Here is an 18,513-nt window from a genome sequence, read left to right as displayed (position 1 = left end):
CACATCGACTGGAAATAAATCATGTCCTCGAGTCCTCCGCTGCTGGGTTTCAGTCCGCGATGATAACATGAAGCAAAGTGTCCACGTTTGGAAGAACATTCGCTATGCCCTAGTTAGTTCGCTGAAATCGGGCTTCTTCGTATAACTGTCTCAGATGCCACTAACATAATAAGCACACAAGTTTTAAATGCTTACTACAGACTCAAAATGCTTAAACTCAAGGTGGGAAGCCAAAACACTTATGCTGGCGTGCAGGCTCACTCGGTCATACTCAAAATTTGGTTAGTGATACAGTACTACCCGTCTTGTTTCTTTTCTATCGTGCAGCTAGAATGCTAAGTACTATTCAAAAGGTCTACAAACTGAGACTAAATCTTACTCACGCTACCGTTACAGCTCCTGGAACCACATATTATATCTTTCGTCGTTCAATAAAATCGCAAGTTCCCTGTTCATTGGTCCATAAAAGTCATTAAGTAACGTCCTTGTTTCTGTTAGCATATCTCCAATGTGTTCCCTCATCTGCGCGTTAACTCTTTTTCTCTCTCCTGCGCAGATGTACACTAGCCTAGAATCAGTCAACGGAGCTGCGTAAAGGAAGAGATTAAAAAAAAGACGTGAACAATCTTTGTTTGTGTATGTATATTGACATAATTCTTTCATAAATCATTAGCGTCATCAATCGATGATCAGAGCGTTACTGAAGTAAATTACGAAGGTATCAGAATTTCCAAACTAAGATCCGATTCAGAAGATATGTGTAATGACAAGTTTGCTGCACAGTCCTAATCAAGTGAAGGTCAGGAAATTAACGCTAGGCTGTGTAAAAATCCCAGGGGGAGAAACTCTTCGACATAGGTTTGAACACATGGGCCCCTATTCTACTGTAGACCAAGGTTTAAACCCATTTTAGACTCACCTATGGTTTAGCTAGACCTGAATTTTAATTTTGTATTCTGCTAGCGAGGTTTAGTTAAACCCACGTCTATTTCGGGTTTAAATTAAACCCGAATTATTCTTGGGTCGAGCCACCTTGGTGCCCTCAGTGGAAGAAAAAACTCTCTCTCCGAGTACTTTTCGCTCCACAAATCCACTTAAATTTATTATCGGCAGTGTATCAGCCATATGAGTGTGACTTTATTGGACTGTGAATTGTTTTTACCGGTTTTTATATCGAATAAGGGCATGCTGTATTTTTGCTTGCGACGACTCGGTAAAGCACTGTACATTAGTATACTGTACCTCCTTGTTTGTGTGAACGTGCGCGGCGCACATCACAGGATACATGGTAAGCGTAGCGGCTATTTTCAATCATGGCTAGCTAGCTTTGGATGCTCAGTAGCCAGCAAAGCCATCGCGCCGCGCCGGCCGGCGGCACGGTTGCTGTGTGGCTGTCGATTGAATCGTGAATTCGGAATGGATTGACGACTGACCAAACCAGGACCTTGAGATAGGACATTAAATAAAAACTCTTCTTCGAAGGCGTGCACTTAAGCACCCGAAAGATTGTGACTTAATAAAAAATGGAAACCATTCTAAGATTTAGAAATATAACAACGCTGTCTCGATATTAGAAGTAGATTCTACCTACCACACTAACCTAACTTTAGATCTAACGTTAACTGTTAGGCGTAACGTAGAGTCCTAACGTTAGAACTATAGAAGTGTAGTCTAGCTATTCGAATAGGTCCTAAGATCTAGGTTCTCTAGTCTAGGCCTAGATCGACCTCAGGCTCTACCCTCTAGACCCCCTACATTGAGTTCTTGGTCTAGTCTTCGGGTTATTTTCATCGTAAGGTCTAGACTAAAGTTATACGTCTGTAGTACAGGTTATGAAGTATTTCTAGTCTATGTCTAGTGTACAATTGCGTATCTCGTGTACACGCGTGTGGCCGGATAGCTGCTGTATCATCCAGCCACATACACTGCCTTACCAGATCCAGTCATCGTTAGACTCGAATTAAACTCGAAATAAACCTCCTCCTGGGTAGGTTTAATTTAAATACGATTTAGACCACAGCTAGACTTAGTAGAATACAAATTAAACCTGGGTCTAAAGATGGGTTTAAACTGGTGTTTTAAACCCAGGTTTAAACCCGCTTTAGACCCAGACGTGGGTTTAAACTCGGTCTAAGTTTTTTTTTATCAGAATACGGGCCATGTTAATTAGGTGATCCGAGTATCCTCTCGGATCACCTTCTGTATCTGTACGGATTCTTTCTTCTTCTTCTTCTTCTTCTTCTTCTTCTTTCTTTCTTTATTTCTCCCCAAAAGTTGTGCAGAGGTTAGCTCAGAAAGTGCTAGGCCTATCAAGTTCAAACTTATACCATGTATGTATCGTGTCCCAAAGACGACAGATCTAGTTATATTTGAAATTATTGCCCCCCCCCCCTTTGTGTAAGCATAAATTCCGAGAGCCAAATCAGCCTATCGCGACGATTCACTAATGTTTTTGATGTTTTTTTTTCTTCTTTCTTTTTTCCTTTCAATGTGGAACAATACTCACATAAGTTGAGGAATGCGAAGATTTCACGCAGTACGGACGGGCAGCGTGATTGCCAGTCCTCCAGACGCAAGACAAGAAGTTGGTCACGTGGAACAACTTTCAGCCAATCATGCAGAAACACTGCGTAATTTCCCAGGAGAAGCCGCTGCATGAAAAGAACGAGAATGATATTTACTACCATTTATATTATTTACGGTTTGACCAATACCAGGAGCTTACTTTGTTTAAAAGAAGCCCCAAATCCAAAGAGAAATGTGGATTAAGTGAAAGCAGCAGCATCAGTAGAACACATCAGTGAAAGTTTGAGGAAAATCGGACAATCGATGCAAAAGTTATGAATTATTAAGGTTTTAATGATTGAAAGTTGGGTTATTGATACGTACGGCATGTTGCGTCCCGTGCAGGTAGGTGCAGGCTCGTTCACTGTTATTCGTCAGACACTGCCTAAACACCTGTATGCCCTCGCTGACGATGTCATGGAAACGCGTTTTTGAGACGACATCATCCTTTTCGTTTCCAAAGAAGAGGTAATCTGAATAAACTCTGCAGCAAGTGGAAGTGATAAGTACTCGAATATAACCTTAACCCTTCTGTGTCATGGACTCTTCCGTTCAGTTAAGCTCAGTTTTATCTTTGTGTTTAATTTGCAATACATTGTAACAGAATGTGACAAAGTGTCAACATACATGTAAATGTTAATTCCTGTTATGCATAAAGAGACTTTATACAATTATATTTTGACAGTCAGTACTGCGCTTTGGATTTATCTGAACCATTCGACTCTCAAAGCACACAGGGAATTAACATTTGGGATACATCTACATCTTAAAGGGGATGGCTAGTAACTGATCACTGGGAATCAGTGGGAATGCTTGGGGATGGTTGTTCCAATTCTTGTGTGATTCATTTAAGAGTACATTATATATCTATTGTTGTGTGAAAATTATTTGCTTCAGAACGGTCTCATATTCAAGTAAAGTGCAGTTTTATGCCCCGCCACTGTACAGGCATGCTAGCCTGGAACCATTAAACTGCACATTACTTGAATATGAGACCATTCTGAAGCAAATAATTTTCACACAACAATAGATATATAATGTATTCTTAAATGAATCACACAAGAATTGGAACAATCATTTCCCAGCATTCCCACCGATTCCCACTGATCAGTTACTCGCCATCCCCTTTAACCATACTGTGTTACCACAAATATGAGATTTCGTGTGTACTTTATGACTGCAGTTTGAATTTATAGAATTGGATGGTGCTGTTAGTGGCAATTAGAATATACTGGTATGAAAGTGAAATGATGATGACGATATCGTCAAAAGGAATAAGCAAAAACCACGAATTTCATAATAATGTTTACACATTTCCAAAATTTAAATACAATAAAGCCAGGATAGACCCCTTTCAATTTATGATTGAAACCATGGGGACTGGAATCACTTTTCGTAGCTCACAGAAAGGACTGCTGTTATATCTGCTGTTCATTTTCTCATATATGTGTATATATATAAAACATAATAGTCGTTCAATAAACTCATTCTTATTGGCGAAATAATGCATTACTAGTTTATTTCTTGATTCTTCGTTGTATACATATATATATATATAGATAATTCAGCATTGTCTCTGTTATAATAACTCTTATAAAAAAACAACAACAACAACAACTGCTGCACCAACTATTTTTTTGTTTTTACTAGTATACAGTACAACTACTTCCGTAGCCCAATTAGCCTACCACTGCTGTGGAATTCAGAGCAATAAACAAAATTGACGACTTTTAAGTAGACTGTGAAGGGTCTTCTTGCTGCAGTAATTGCATGCAAAGCGACGATAAAGGGATGCAAAGGGACGGTGAGACGGATATTTGTCCCCAACGTCAGGAAAGACAGAGCGCATGCGCGCTCAGCATTCGATCATTTCTAGAGTTTGATTGGCGGTGCTAAAAAAAAATAGCATAAGCAAAATGAAAAGAAAGAGTGAGGGCCACTGAGAGATTACAATTTCTACTTTAATACCTCGCTATGGGGTCGCGCAGCACGACGATGAACTTTGCATTCGGCTGAATCACGCGCATGACGTCAGCAATGGTGTACTCAGGACCGTTGAACTGAGTCGGAGACAGCGTTTGCCATTGGTTGTCCCAGAGAGTGGAGGTGGATCCATCTCCTTCAAGGGGCGGGGTCAAAGGGTGGAGTGGAAAAAAAAATATCACTGATTTAATTTTATTTGTTCAGACACTCACAAGATGATTAGACGTCAACCGTCAGATTAAAACCTGAAAAAAAAAAAAATTAAGTATGGTTGGCTGCCATGGCCATAGACTGGTTATAAAAGCTCCTCTCCATACTCATCAACTGATATAAAATCCAAAGGAATCAAACATCTGCATACATCAGCACACAATCCTCTTTAAGGCAGGCTAAAACGAATAAGATTTGTATATTTGATGCGGCACTTAAAGGGCCCCTGAAATTCAAATGCAAAGTGTAGACCTTGCAATAAGCATCTTAAATATACATGTAGCTATAATGGGAGAACCATTCTCGACTAGCACTTGTGCTAATTTTTGGTTACGCCTTTAACAACATTATCTTCTGTTTTCTATTTTTTGTTCAGAACCTTTTTCTATGTATATATGTCTATATTACATACCTATTCATTCTCTTTGCCCTTTCAGTGATAAATGTATCAAAATGAAATTAAATCTACCACATTCCTACCACATGTATTCTTATGTAAGATAGATATAAGTTTTTAAAATATATGCTAGCATAGCTGTAAGAGCCTTGTATATCATTGTATTCTCATAACAGATTTTCATGTTATTGTATCTTACCCTATGTAATTTCACGTTATCATTTTATCATATTCACATGTATGTTGTTAATAAACTCAACTCAACTCAACTCAACTCAACTCAATGTTGATATGTGTTGATTTATGATACCCTCAACATCACTTTTGCGGTGAAACGAATATGTAGAAACATTTCATATATATTCAACAATTTTTTTCTTCTATTTTTCTTCAGATTACTTGGGAACGCCCACGAAAAAAAAAAAAAAAGAAATCCTTCCAAACCAATATTCCGCAGATGACCGCATCTGTCTGAAATGCTTAACAAAAGACATTGGAATGCACCTTCCCCTCGACTCAGCATAACTTTCATGTTTCTGGGATATTAATATGACTAACCAAAGACATGGCGAGGGAACATGGAAGTTATGCTGAGTCGAGGGGAAGGTGCATTCCTATGTCTTTTGTTAAACACTGCAGTACTTAGCAATGATTGACAGATGATGTCATTTGAGGAATATTCAAGTTCAAGTTCAAGTTTGTATAACATTTATTTTCCATCTTTTTTTCCATGTAGGAAATCACATGCATGAAATTATTGTACAGGAAGGCAGAACCTCAAAAAAGCAAAGCTTGTGGTGAGCTGCCTTACAAAATACATTACATCACAAACACAAACACACAAACAAAAAAAAAAACAACGAAAACATGATAATATTGGTTTGGAAGGAATTTTTTTGGGCGTTCCCAAGTAATCTGAAGAAAAACAGAAGAAAAAATCGTTACAAAATAACTCTGAATATTATACATCCCCGCATTCTTCTGAATTATTGACATTGTTTCACTATCATGTAACGGGGTAAATTTTCAGCTGCATTGTCAGGAGAGCACAGGACAACATTCTTCTTAAAGAATGTTATTGATTTGCTTCGATTTCATGTAACAGCCTATTGCTCTGGCAGTAAGGTAAGGTACACCAAGGAGGTTTAAGAGATGGAGTTCCAGATGGCTGTGATTATTCAAACAGCTGAAATTGTTGTATTGATGCACAAAAGAATTCCACAGGTGCACTTGTGCCTTTGATGAGCAGGGTTCCATGCCGCCGTCTTTTTGAGCAATCTGAAGATTGATTTTTAACGCTAACATTATATCGTCTATATTCTGCTTGTTTATTTGTCAAATAGAATGAATGCTGTCTTAATGATAAAGCATATTAAACATAAGTAAACTTCGTCCAAGATTATGTGCAAAAATGTAAACCTGAGCTGTATGTCGTGAAAATATTTGAAACTGTGCTCTCACTAGAAAGCCGATTTTATCATCTTTCGGATCGCTTACGACAAATGAAGCTGATTTGGTATAATTTTCGAGTACAGTTCTTCATTCATTTATATGTCAGATTCGTGTAAAGTCATGTAAAAACGAGTGATTTTGATTTTCATTTCATCAATTTTTGTACAATTTTTATTCGCACTTCCCCGTGCCTGTACTGTTAATGTGCCGCTTGTTTTCTAAGAAGGGACGGTAAAAAGCAATTACCATCATAAAGACATATCTTCCTTTGAGAGTGACGAGTCATGATGTAATGCCACATGAATCAATTGTCTTCCTATCTGTGAGGCAGCTCCAGTTTAGCACATACTTCAAATATTTCTTAGTGGCGGCATGAAACATAGGATGAAAGGGAATGAGACTGTTGTTACTCCATTTCTTAAACCTCCTTGGGTACACTTCTAATTACACGTCACTTAGTTGCATGTATTAAAGTGGGACAAGCGCAGTCTTAACTGTTACAGGAGACGACAAATGACATCTGATCATGGTGCAACTTCCAATTGAGCAAAGGACATTATTTTGTGGTGACAACGCTATCTATGCGAATGTGATCAAATACTAGCAATAAGGAACAAGCCTTAACAGAAACAATGGCAATTCTGGCAGGTGGAAGAGTGGGAGATGCCCAGAAAACATTGAGGCTGTCAGGAGACAACTGGAGGCCCATCCAAGGACCACAACTGCACTCCATAATGGTTTAGGGATGAGGTCAACAACTTTCCATCGTATTGCACAATTAATAGGATGTGTATATGTATCATTGCATGAGCCTCATCAACTGCTGGAGAAGGATGTCCAGAGGAGGCTCAACTTTGAGAGGTGGCTCCTCGACAGGATTGAGGGCGATGCCAATTTCCTGCGATACCTTGTTGTTGGCGACAAAGCCGCATTTAACATGGACGGGAAAGTGAACACCCACCGTGGAGTACGCGGCTGCAGGACATCCAGCAGAGTTCAATTACGACGTAAGCATGAGCAGATAAAAATGGAGTGTGTGGGCTGGCCTGTATAGAAGTGGCCAAATAACTGGACCACTCTTCTTCAACACTAACATGAAAGGTGGCATAGACTTGCCGACTTGATCAATGAGGACATTGTGCCCAAGCTGGAAGAAAACTTTGAAAGACAGTATCGAGGAGTGTTCCGGCACCTTTGGTGAGTACAGGATGGTGCTCCACCTCACCGTCTGGTAGAGCTATTTGGCCAACTCATAATAGCCTTCAATCATGAGGTGGAATGGTCTCCACAATCTCCTGATTTGGCACACTGCGACCTTTTCCTCTGGGGATATCCAAAAAGCAGGGTATACACATCCCTACCACGTGATCTGGATGACTTGCAGACGCGTATTTGGCATGAGATTGACGTTCTACGTCATGATCCCGCAATGGTTAGAAGAGCAATGCGAGACATGCAGCGTCGTTCACAGCTTTGTGTCAACAGGGGAAGGTTGACACGTCGAAGGTGTCGGTGCATAAAAAGGTAAGGGCTGAATGATGTGTTCACCATTCATTGTAAATTACAGTCTCTCGACAAAATGTTAAAAGAGGTGATACCGTTTCATTAAAAATTGGTGTGAAAAACAAAAGATGAAACAAAAACTTACCGAAATGATGGTTTCTCATAAACCAAAAACTTCTTAAAAGTAAGGTTTGTACCCTTCACCTCCTAAGGACCCGAACTCACTTACTGTGGCGCAATCAAGGTGCCAAATTAAAGATAAGCCATGCACTTTGTGTTTTAGTAAACATTTGACAAGAATAATCCATGTATTCTTGACATTGTTGACCTCTGAACTTCGGTTACTTTTTTTAGGAAACAGTGTATTAATTTGTACTGCACTTACATTCATCTACACAATATACAAATGGTGTTCTATACTGACCAATGACGAGCCAGCTCGCTGTTTCTGGGGTCTGAACGAGTCTGGGTACAATCTTGTATGACATGGCGTCTAGATACCAGCCCAGGGACAAAGGGGTGGTATAGTTACCGTAGTCCGGTGGGAGATCTCCTTCACAAGTCAGCGTGGAAAGAGAGAGAAAGAAGATAGAAAGAAAGAGTGACTGACGGAAAGTTATCAATCAAAAATATTCAAACCATTTTGCTCATAGCGAACTGGTGATAATCATAGCCAACATTGTAATCAAAATTGTCGTAAATGGTTACCATACATTACTGGAAAAATATCAAAACGTGTATATCAGATAATTGTGAAGAAAGATCACAAGAATGTACCATGATACCCCCCCCCCCCCAAAAAAAAGCCAACCAAACAAACAAACAAACAAAACATAGGTAATGATTTCAAAGTCCAAACTTCTTCTTCTTCTTTTTCTTCTTCTTCTTCTTCTTCTTCTTCTTCTTCTTCTTCAAAATGCTCCTCAACGTCCCATCTGGAACCAAACGCGGAGGAAGGGGGAGTGCACAGTAAAGTCCTTGTATAGCTTGAATTTGGTTACGGATAAAGTTGGTCGCTTGTAGTTTAAAAGTGTCACTGCCAACTACACTCTGGATGTCGGGTGGTAGTGAATTCCAATCCTTGATGGTACGTGGAATCTACGAGTGTTTGAAACAGTTGGTGCGGGTTGAGTAGTGGATGAAGGATTTCCTGAAGTACAAGTGTACTTCTGGCTGTTTGTTTGCTCGTGTTACTGACGCAGGTAGTCCGACACCGGCAGTGCCAAGCCCCCCCCCCCCCTCCCAATTTAAGGCCTTACATGTATAATAATGATTATTCAGGTGAGCCGTACTCGGGCCAATCATGTCAATAGGTTCACTGTATGCAAAGAGGGATCACTACTCAAAAAGGAGTTAACTGACTTGCTCTTCAACCTCTGACATCTCAGGGTTAAACATATCTGGTGAATCGCAATCTTTTCTTTCTCGAGTTAAGCCATTCTCTTTCGACAACTCAACTCCATCAATGTCCAGTTAGCATGTAAACTCTTCACAGATCCAATAGGCGGCAAGTTATTCTTGGTGAAAACTGCGCTTCAAAACTTTGTGAAACCAATTGTTAGCATATGCATTCCAATGCACTGTAAATGAACCCTATCCATAAAACAAATAGCAAACAAATATAAATCGATAACAGACAAACAAACAGATATAAAGAAATATATTTCAAATAAAAATAAGTAAGTACGGGCAAGTACGCGCTTTGATTTGCCTACGCGCAAGAAGAAGACGACTTACTCACTCTGTAGCGAGCCCACCAATGCGGCTCTTTCTCTGTTCGCTGCACCTCGTCGTGTTCGTTTATCTTCTCCCACATGTCCGTGGAGCCACACTTTTGCATGCCGATCAGATAGAAGTACGGGAGGCAGCGAAGGCCCGGGGGGTAAGCTCCCCGGTAGATAAAACATGGATTTTTGTACATGGGTAGAAATGTCTGCGGGATCTCGTCAAATACCTGAAGAAGAAAACAAGAAGAAAAAAACGACGTGTATAGATATATGGTGTGTTTGATAATTCGTAGAAATAACTATTACGATTTACAGATTGCCGGTATACCCACGCTGGTCGGATACTGAACTTTTCTCTCTCTCGATATCATGAAGAAGCATCTATGTTACTATTTTAATCTGTAGAGATTCTGATATAAGATATAAAATACACAAAACACAATGTTAAATACAGTGAAACACAGTGTGAACACAGTGTTTGACAGGTAATAATCTCGATCTTTTTTTTTTGTTTTTCGTATCACGGCAATTACCCCCTGATGACAATTACCTCCTCCCCCCCCCCCCAAATAATGACTTATAGTGATAAGCTTAGAGTAAAGATTAGGGTTAGAATTGGGTAAGGGTTATGTAGGAATAGGATTATAGTTAGGGCAAGGGGAAGGGTCTGGCGTAATTGTCCAGATAGTAATTGCCCTAGAACCCCTTTTTTCATAATCAATGTAGTAAATTGACTTTGTGCGTATTCTTCATACTCGATAATCTAAAAGTGATGGCTATTGAGGTTACCCTACCCTAGAGGGAGTGCTTTAGACTAACATCCTGCCAACTACGTCAATGGTTTGACCTTGACACTTTTTTTTTTTGGGGGGGGGGGATATCATTCATCCATGCGGAAATATTCTGACATTTGTTTTACTCATCTTATTGTCTTACAGTGTGCGTCTCTCCAGCTTGCCAATATACAATGTTTTCTTTCTAGCTGTATACTGCTGTACCTATCTTCCAATTTTATCAATTACAATAATAATCAGTACTATATCAATCTTGTTATTTGTTAATCGGGATATTTAACCAGAAATTCTGTATGCTAAGTGTATGTGCAGCATGTCTAACGTGATTCATCAAGATATTTTACCCCTACCCTTCTCTGCTCCTCTTTTACCTCTTCTTTTTCTCCAATCTACGTTTATTCATATCTTTCTCTCTGTCATTGTGTGTACGTGTCTGTGTGTGTGTGTGTGTGTGTGTGTGTGTTTTGCACTCTTGTTTGATCGATGACTGTAAACGCGTTACGCGTGAAATGCACATTAGATAGCATTCGTGAATCTTAAAAGGGGAGAAAATGGACGAATTTAGTATTTAAGAGTGCTGAGTTAAGCGTTACATCATTTAAATCTCGTGGCATAGCATATGCGTCCATCATTAGTTAATTTGTCTAAAAGCATCTTGCCAGCTTCATCTCGTCGATGTGATTACAGACGTGTACCTCCCACCCAACTCACTCCAAGGTGCCTTTAAACACCTACCTGGCGGAGACACGTGCATTTTTGATGGCGCTAATCGCCGAAGTCATCGCTATTGGCATGGGGGCTGGCCGAGTACGTGTCAGGCCGCACTTTCCGACCAGGGAAACGGAGCCCGTTATCGTTCAAGGTCACTCATTTTACATTATCCTCGTCCCAGCAGGCATTGTGTATTCTCTGCCAACGTTTCCTCCATACCGTTTCGTCATATGTGGTAGGCTATGGGTCCCATATGTAGGAGAGTATTCGAAAAAAAAAAAGATTAAAAAAAACAAGATGTCCTTGACACAAAGTATGTTTCATATATTGGCATCATGCTTAGGTAGTTTGTTTCCCCATAAAAGTTCATTTGAACCCCGTGTTCAAGATGATTTCAATGGAGATAGTGGGATGAGGCTAGTGAAATCCCTACTGGAAAGAACACAGTGTGCCACAGTGTGGTTACAGTGTGATCACATAGTCGACTATGTGAGAACGCTCGAATTTTAACAGTGTGGAGATGATTTCACACTGTGGTTTGGTTTTCAAAGTGTTCATATAGCAATGTTCTGTATCACACTGTGAATTGATGATTCACAATGTGTTCACATTATGTTCACACTGTTTTTCTCACACTGTGGGACACTGTGTTCTTTCAGTTCAGTTCAGTTCAGTTCAGTTTTTATTTCTGCATTTCAAAATCAATACAAATCCACAAATCAACAAAATACTTACATAGTCATTTACACAGCTAATATTCGTAACGTTTGGATCTTACATATTTTTTTTTTTGAAGAACGAATATCATATATGAAAGGAAGCAATAGGAAATGATAAAAATGAAATGCAGGGGACCATCATCATTTCCATCATTTCCATCATTTCCAGGAGGGATGGTAGAAGTTTAAAAGAAAGAAAGAAAGAAAGAAACAGTCATCCGTAGACTTTTGAGGTTACGCAATGTTTTCAGTCAATATTTGTACAGTGAAATATTCATTTTTTAGTAGCAATCCCGTGAAACTCAGCTTTATCTTGTCAATGGTGGTATACTACGATTAGGTCATCGGTAATTTGCGACATTATCTAATTTCACTTCTTAATGGGTTCTTTGTCTGATAGTCATTGCTTCGTGACATGGTAATATAGCACTGAATACATTTCTACTATTTGTAATGATATATTGAAACTTTGGAACCTTCGCTAATTTCAGGTTCTATTTGTACTTGTCCTCTAACATGATGTCTAATGAGTCCTAGTTTGTTCAGTAAATTCAAATGTCATGCATGCGTTGGGTACTCACACTTTTACATTGAGGTAGATGTTAAGTTTACTAAAATTCTCTGGGCGTCTTTCAGGAAAACATCCCTACTTTGCATTCAAAATTACACCTTTGTAAAGCACTACCAAAGCCGTTCCGGTGCCATTAGAAATGACAAAAACCCGCATAGCTTCTAAATGGGGTGCACTTTGGGGAAAATTAACCCTCATCAACCATAGCTGAGTGAATCTATCAAACCAGGCTCTTTTTTTTTTCTTCTTCTTCTTCAAATGAATTGTCTCTAAATTTGGCTCAGTAGACGATACGGCAGTGTGCCTGGTACATGTAAACGGATGTGAAACCCATATACATACTGTGAAACTCATGGTAAAAATGGTAAAGGGCATATTCTTTACCAGACATTTACCAAATATACAAAACTCACTAAAAGTCTTTTTTTAATAGATACAGAATGCAAACATACACGCACATACAAGTTAAACGAATTTATCTCCAATCTCTTTATTCTCTTTCTCTCTCCCCCCCCCCCTCTCTCTCTCTCTCTGCATCTCTTCCCCTCTGTTTCTTCTTTGCATCTATAAACGGATGGAATCGTTCCGGTTGAGATGGGGATTCATTTTTAACTTTTTGCGAGATAATTAGAAACCACTTATATGAAACACGAGAAAGAATACAATTCTATGAAGAATTTAAAGTTTATTTGATGAGTGTCATAGTTTTTGTCAAAGGGTGGGTCATTTGAATTGGATTATTCTAGAGATTCACTGACCAACCCTACTGGAAGAACACAGTGTGTTCACATGATTGACTATGTGAAAACGCTCGGATTTAACAGTGTGAAGATGATTCACACTGTGGTGTGGTTTTCGCAGAATATTCAAGCTTTGTTTCATACTGTGAATTGATGACTCATATTGTGTTCACACTTTTAAAACGCTCGAATTTAACAATGTGAAGAGATTTCACACTGTGTTTCTCACACTGTGGGATACTGTGTTCTTTCCAGGAGGGAGGTATTGTAGAAGTGTAAAATGCGATGTAAATAATAGTTCAAAGCGCGTGTGCTGTTTGCAAGCTATTATTTCTTGTGATTTACTTTTTGTGTGTGTGATTGATAAAATCGTTTGGATATATCATGTCATCACCTTACAACTCACATATGGTATATTAGAATTGCTTGAAGGCTGCTTCATTACCATACATTATACTTATTTGCACCCTCCGCAAGAATGCACTGTTTGCATTTCTTTGTCATATTGATAATGAGGATCTCTTCATTCGCATCAGTGGGGTGGTCTGATGATTGCATGGTTATCAATGGACAAAACGCCTCTCGTCGATCATAACGGGTCGATGGTCAGTAACGCATTGACCAATGACCTCTGATGTACAACTACTTCTGAGGGTCCCATACCGTACAAGCTTGGCTTTTTAGTGGGACCCTCCATTTCCATTCCCATCCTTGTACTATGCATATGGTATACCTTATAAATGCAATTATGTTATTACTCATGATCACATGTATTTTGTTAATGTACTTGTTGAAATTATTACGAATATGTTCTGTTAATACATTAAGTATAATGTTCCCTGTTTATTTGATGGAAATGAAAAATAAAGTTGAAAGTTGAACTAGAGGCAAATTGACGGAAGCAGACGGCATTGCAACATACAGATTCATATAGAATGCAAGTGTTCCGTAATTCGTAATAAAATGAAAGTTGTATCAGAAGACCGCAATCGTAAAATTGTGGTGAGAGAAACTGAAAGAATCTTTCACAGCACAAAACGGATATCTTACTTTAATCGGAGGGAATATACACAGTACTCTACAATGTTTCACATGTCACTAGTCACTGTGCATAATGGAAACATTTCTCGGAAAATACCAACGGTAAAGAAATCATCTAATCAACGACGTGTGCACTTCCCTATGATTTAAAAAAAAAAATCTTACTTGCGGTGCCAATTTGAAGAGCTCTGGAGGCAGCTTCCTTATGTTATATCCGTCTCCATAGTAACCAGTTGCCGGTCTTGTCTCATGCACTGCATCTCTCGTGGTGTGAAATGTGTCTGCTTTGAAGTAGTGAAACATTGGATGGCAAATTACTAGATAAAGATTGAACCGATTTGAACAAACAAACAAACAAAGGAATCTCATTTAATTTCATTTTATTCATCATTTTATATTTCCACATGAGCACTTGCTTCGGCCACAGTCTGTTCTCTGATTCAGAGGTCCGTGCATTTTGAAAAAAGTAGTCACATAGTATGATACAAGAACATACAAGAACATGCTTATGCAGAGATCATACAAAAACTAGAATGATATGAAATAGAAAGACAAAACAACATAAAAAAGACAGCATCAACTTTTGAGTTTACAGGCTGCAAAGTTAATCACCAATCCGGTACCCACCCCACTACCCACGCATACACGAAAAACTCTATACAAAATCATTCGTGTTTGAAATTTTTCCTCAAAAAAAAAACACCAAAACGCATATGTACATAAAACACATAAGTTGGATAAATCTACAAATGAAAAAAAGTCTCATTAAATAACAATGATTCAACTGTAATCTGGTGAAGGACATTTGTGGCTGAAAGTCAACCTATCAAAATGAGAGCAATCGTAATTTGGAAATTAATTGATATTACATGTATGTCTAATGGTTTTAATGAAAATATTGGACAGAAGGACACTGAAAGTAGTTCTGTGACGTCAGTTGTGCTCTTGTACTCGGGATGAAAACAAAAATTCAGCCGCAATTTACCCTGGATTGAGTCAGCGAGCCTAACGGAGGGAGGGAATTTCCAGTTTCCGCCATTCCATTCGATGATGGATTAGCTGTACAACTTTTGCGAAATCTCGACATCCGCCAAAAAGGTCGAGATTTTGCTGCGTATCGCTTACGATGCGCACAAACCATAATGGTGAAAACAAAAACAAGAACAACGAGCAGAGATCTCTATGCCTGCGCTTTTATTAGGAATGAACTTTCGCAAGGCGTAAGCATAGGATGTTGATGTAGTTGCCTTGCGCACAGCTTTAAGTCATTTGTTTGTCGCGGAATGGCATACTTCTGTCACTTACAATTTTCCTTCTCCACTTACTTTTTGTGGTATGATTTCCCACTGGATGTTTACTCTGCACGTTATGACAAAATCGTGCTGGTACTATGATACGGTGATTCTTGAAATAAAAGACGATTAGTATGTGTGTAAACATTATGGCTAGACTCTGGGGTCTTTTTTGTAATGGGAAGTTATGTTGTATGCAAACTTTGACTCAAAGAAACTTCTTTTGATATAAATACCTTTATATTTACAAATTTAACTCCATTCCTTTGCATGAAATAGACTGACGACTATGGCTTGGTCAATGTACTAATAATTATGCTTGATAGCTGGGTCATGTTCAAATTCACGAAATTCTTCCTTCGAGAGTACGTATACGCCCATGATTTTTTATTATGGCTATTATCACAAAGAAACTTCTTTTGATATAAATACCTTTATATTTACAAATTTAACTCCATTCCTTTGCATGAAATAGACTGACGACTATGGCTTGGTCAATGTACTAATAATTATGCTTGATAGCTGGGTCATGTTCAAATTCACGAAATTCTTCCTTCGAGAGTACGTATACGCCCATGATTTTTTATTATGGCTATTACTAAAACACCGATCAATTCGGTGCTTATTTACTATCAGTTCCAACTGTGTCATGCTTTTAGGGTTTGTTAATTCCAAGTACAACTGTAATAGAATAATCAGAAAAGTAATAAACAGATGAAATTTAAACGAGTTCCATACAAATCTCCACGTACTCTGGAAAGGGAAAAGACAATGGGCGAGACACATTGGGGCATTTGGTTATTGTGACTGGGACTTTTTTTCTGATGAATCTTTTAAAAGATCAATATAACATCTGATTATAAAGGCGAAATATTCGTCTTTTAACCCTAAAAGGGCCGGGGGGGGGGGGGGGTTGGGGCGGAATCCACCCCCCCCCCCGACCTTTTTGCGCTATAATTCTGTAACGCGAGAAGGCCTCGTCGCGAGGCTTCTTGACTTTGTTTGTTCAAGTCTCGCGCAATTTTTGAGACCAAATTTGCAACGCCCGCGCATACTTTTCCGAAGCCACGCCCATTTTTGTAACGGAACGTCGCCCCAAAACGGGCACAATTTTGCTCTGTCATGAAAGTCATAAAACCTGATTATTTTTAAAATTAATCACTTTCATTGATTAATCTTATGCTAATTATGGTAGAAAAGTGGTCAGTGACAATTTCCAATGAAAAACAACGAAAAAAAAAGTTGAAAAACAAAGAAATACATGAGAAATTCTGAAAACAATAAAATACATAAGAAATGAAATGACTTTTGGAAGTTTTTGTGATGTACAAGTGTTGAATATACTAAAACAGATTTACAGATCAAAAATTAGACTCTCAATGCTTTTAATTAAGCTAAAATATGATCTTGAGCCTAATTTGCATAATTAATTAATTAATTAAAATTAGAAATAAAAATCTTATGACACAGTCTTGTAGATTATGACGTGGGTCTCACACATGCAAAATTTTATCGCGATCACACCACCGATGGCCGAGATCTCGGGGGGGGGGGGGGGCGGAATCCATCCCTCCCCCCCCCCCCCCCGGTCTTGACATAGCCCCAAAAAAAAGCCCGGCCCTTTTAGGGTTAAAGCAGAACACTTATCAACTCCTTCCTCTCAATACATTCTGCCTAAACCCTCCGTCATATTTGAGTACTTTAGAGGTGAAGGTGTAAAACGCACCCTTTGTTGATCAAAACTCTAGTCGAGTTGTACAGTGTATTCCTGTTATAACAAGTTCCTCGGGACCGGCCGTTTTCTTTCGTTATATCGAAATTTCGTTATAACTAAACAAATAAAAAACAGAAATAACATAAACTGGATAATATTGTGGTCTGAATTCTTACTTGGTTGTAACCGGAATTTCGTTATAATCGTGTTCCTTTATAACGGGAGTGCTTTGTAAGAATTACCTCTTTGTTTTGACTATTGGGTTATATTATGGCGTTACACTTCAAAACTCATCTCGTCTATTAATTTCCATATACCTATCTATCTTCTATATTTCTCTCTCTTCTCCCTTCTGTCCAATATGGGTTGTTGTTTTTTTGAGCTTTTTTTCTCACAAAAGACATTAATTGCAAGCACTATTCCCAGAGTAAACTTTCGTGGCGGCAGGCCACTAAGAGAATCATTATAATTATGAACTTACTCGGTTCTTTGGTGAAGCGAAAGAGGACATTGCCGATAGACGAGTTGTTGTGGCCCCACCTCAAGTCACCATTCTGTGCGTGTTGCAGGCGGCTCGGCTGCGAGCTGCCCAGGTGTGGTGTAGGCTTGTGCAAGTCGGAAGCAGCCATTAATGACCATGAGCAAATACACATCAGTGTCGAAACCAGAAATAGACCCAGCAAAAACCCGCGTCTCAGAAATTGCTGAAAAGGAAGGAATGAACAAACAATGTTAAAACGCCTTTAACCTTTTACTGATCTTATTATGTTTGTAAAGTAAGTTGGCAAATTGCTTCGGTTGGCGATATTGTTTTAAAAGTGGTTTGTGTGTGTGTGTGTTTGTTTGTTTGTTTGTTTTTTGTTTTTTTGAGGGGGGGGGGGGTTACAGAATGTTATACAGTTCTACAATCTCGCTTTTCCTGACATCCATTGTCCATTGTCCATAAATGACTTATTGCGGTCAGAAACAAAAATTGATGCCTTTAGATAGTTAACACTGCATCATTTTCTAACTTTTGTATATCTGATTTCTCGGGGTGCTTTCATCCATTTAAACGGAACTATATTTCTTGGGAGGAAAAGTTCCTGTACCCT

The 18,513-nt window shown here is 38.9% G+C and overlaps 1 protein-coding gene across 1 annotated transcript; it reads right to left on the bottom strand.

The window, feature by feature from the left end:
- Positions 1-58: 58 nt before the first annotated feature.
- On the bottom strand, positions 59-18,048 carry LOC140246702 (carbohydrate sulfotransferase 15-like). The gene is made up of 9 exons (XM_072326040.1): positions 17,901-18,048; positions 16,444-16,458; positions 14,579-14,694; positions 9,848-10,064; positions 8,535-8,663; positions 4,534-4,684; positions 2,890-3,049; positions 2,507-2,651; positions 59-587 (listed from the first exon to the last, which is right to left on the bottom strand). The coding sequence occupies exons 1-9, from the start codon at positions 18,046-18,048 to the stop codon at positions 391-393; spliced, it is 1,278 nt and encodes a 425-aa protein (XP_072182141.1). The 3' UTR covers positions 59-390.
- Positions 18,049-18,513: the final 465 nt, after the last annotated feature.

Source organism: Diadema setosum, chromosome 3, assembly GCF_964275005.1.
Source record: "Diadema setosum chromosome 3, eeDiaSeto1, whole genome shotgun sequence".
Taxonomy (NCBI): Eukaryota; Metazoa; Echinodermata; class Echinoidea; order Diadematoida; family Diadematidae; genus Diadema; species Diadema setosum.
Note: the sequence above shows the minus strand (reverse complement) of the source record. Positions and strands in the feature narration are given on the sequence as shown.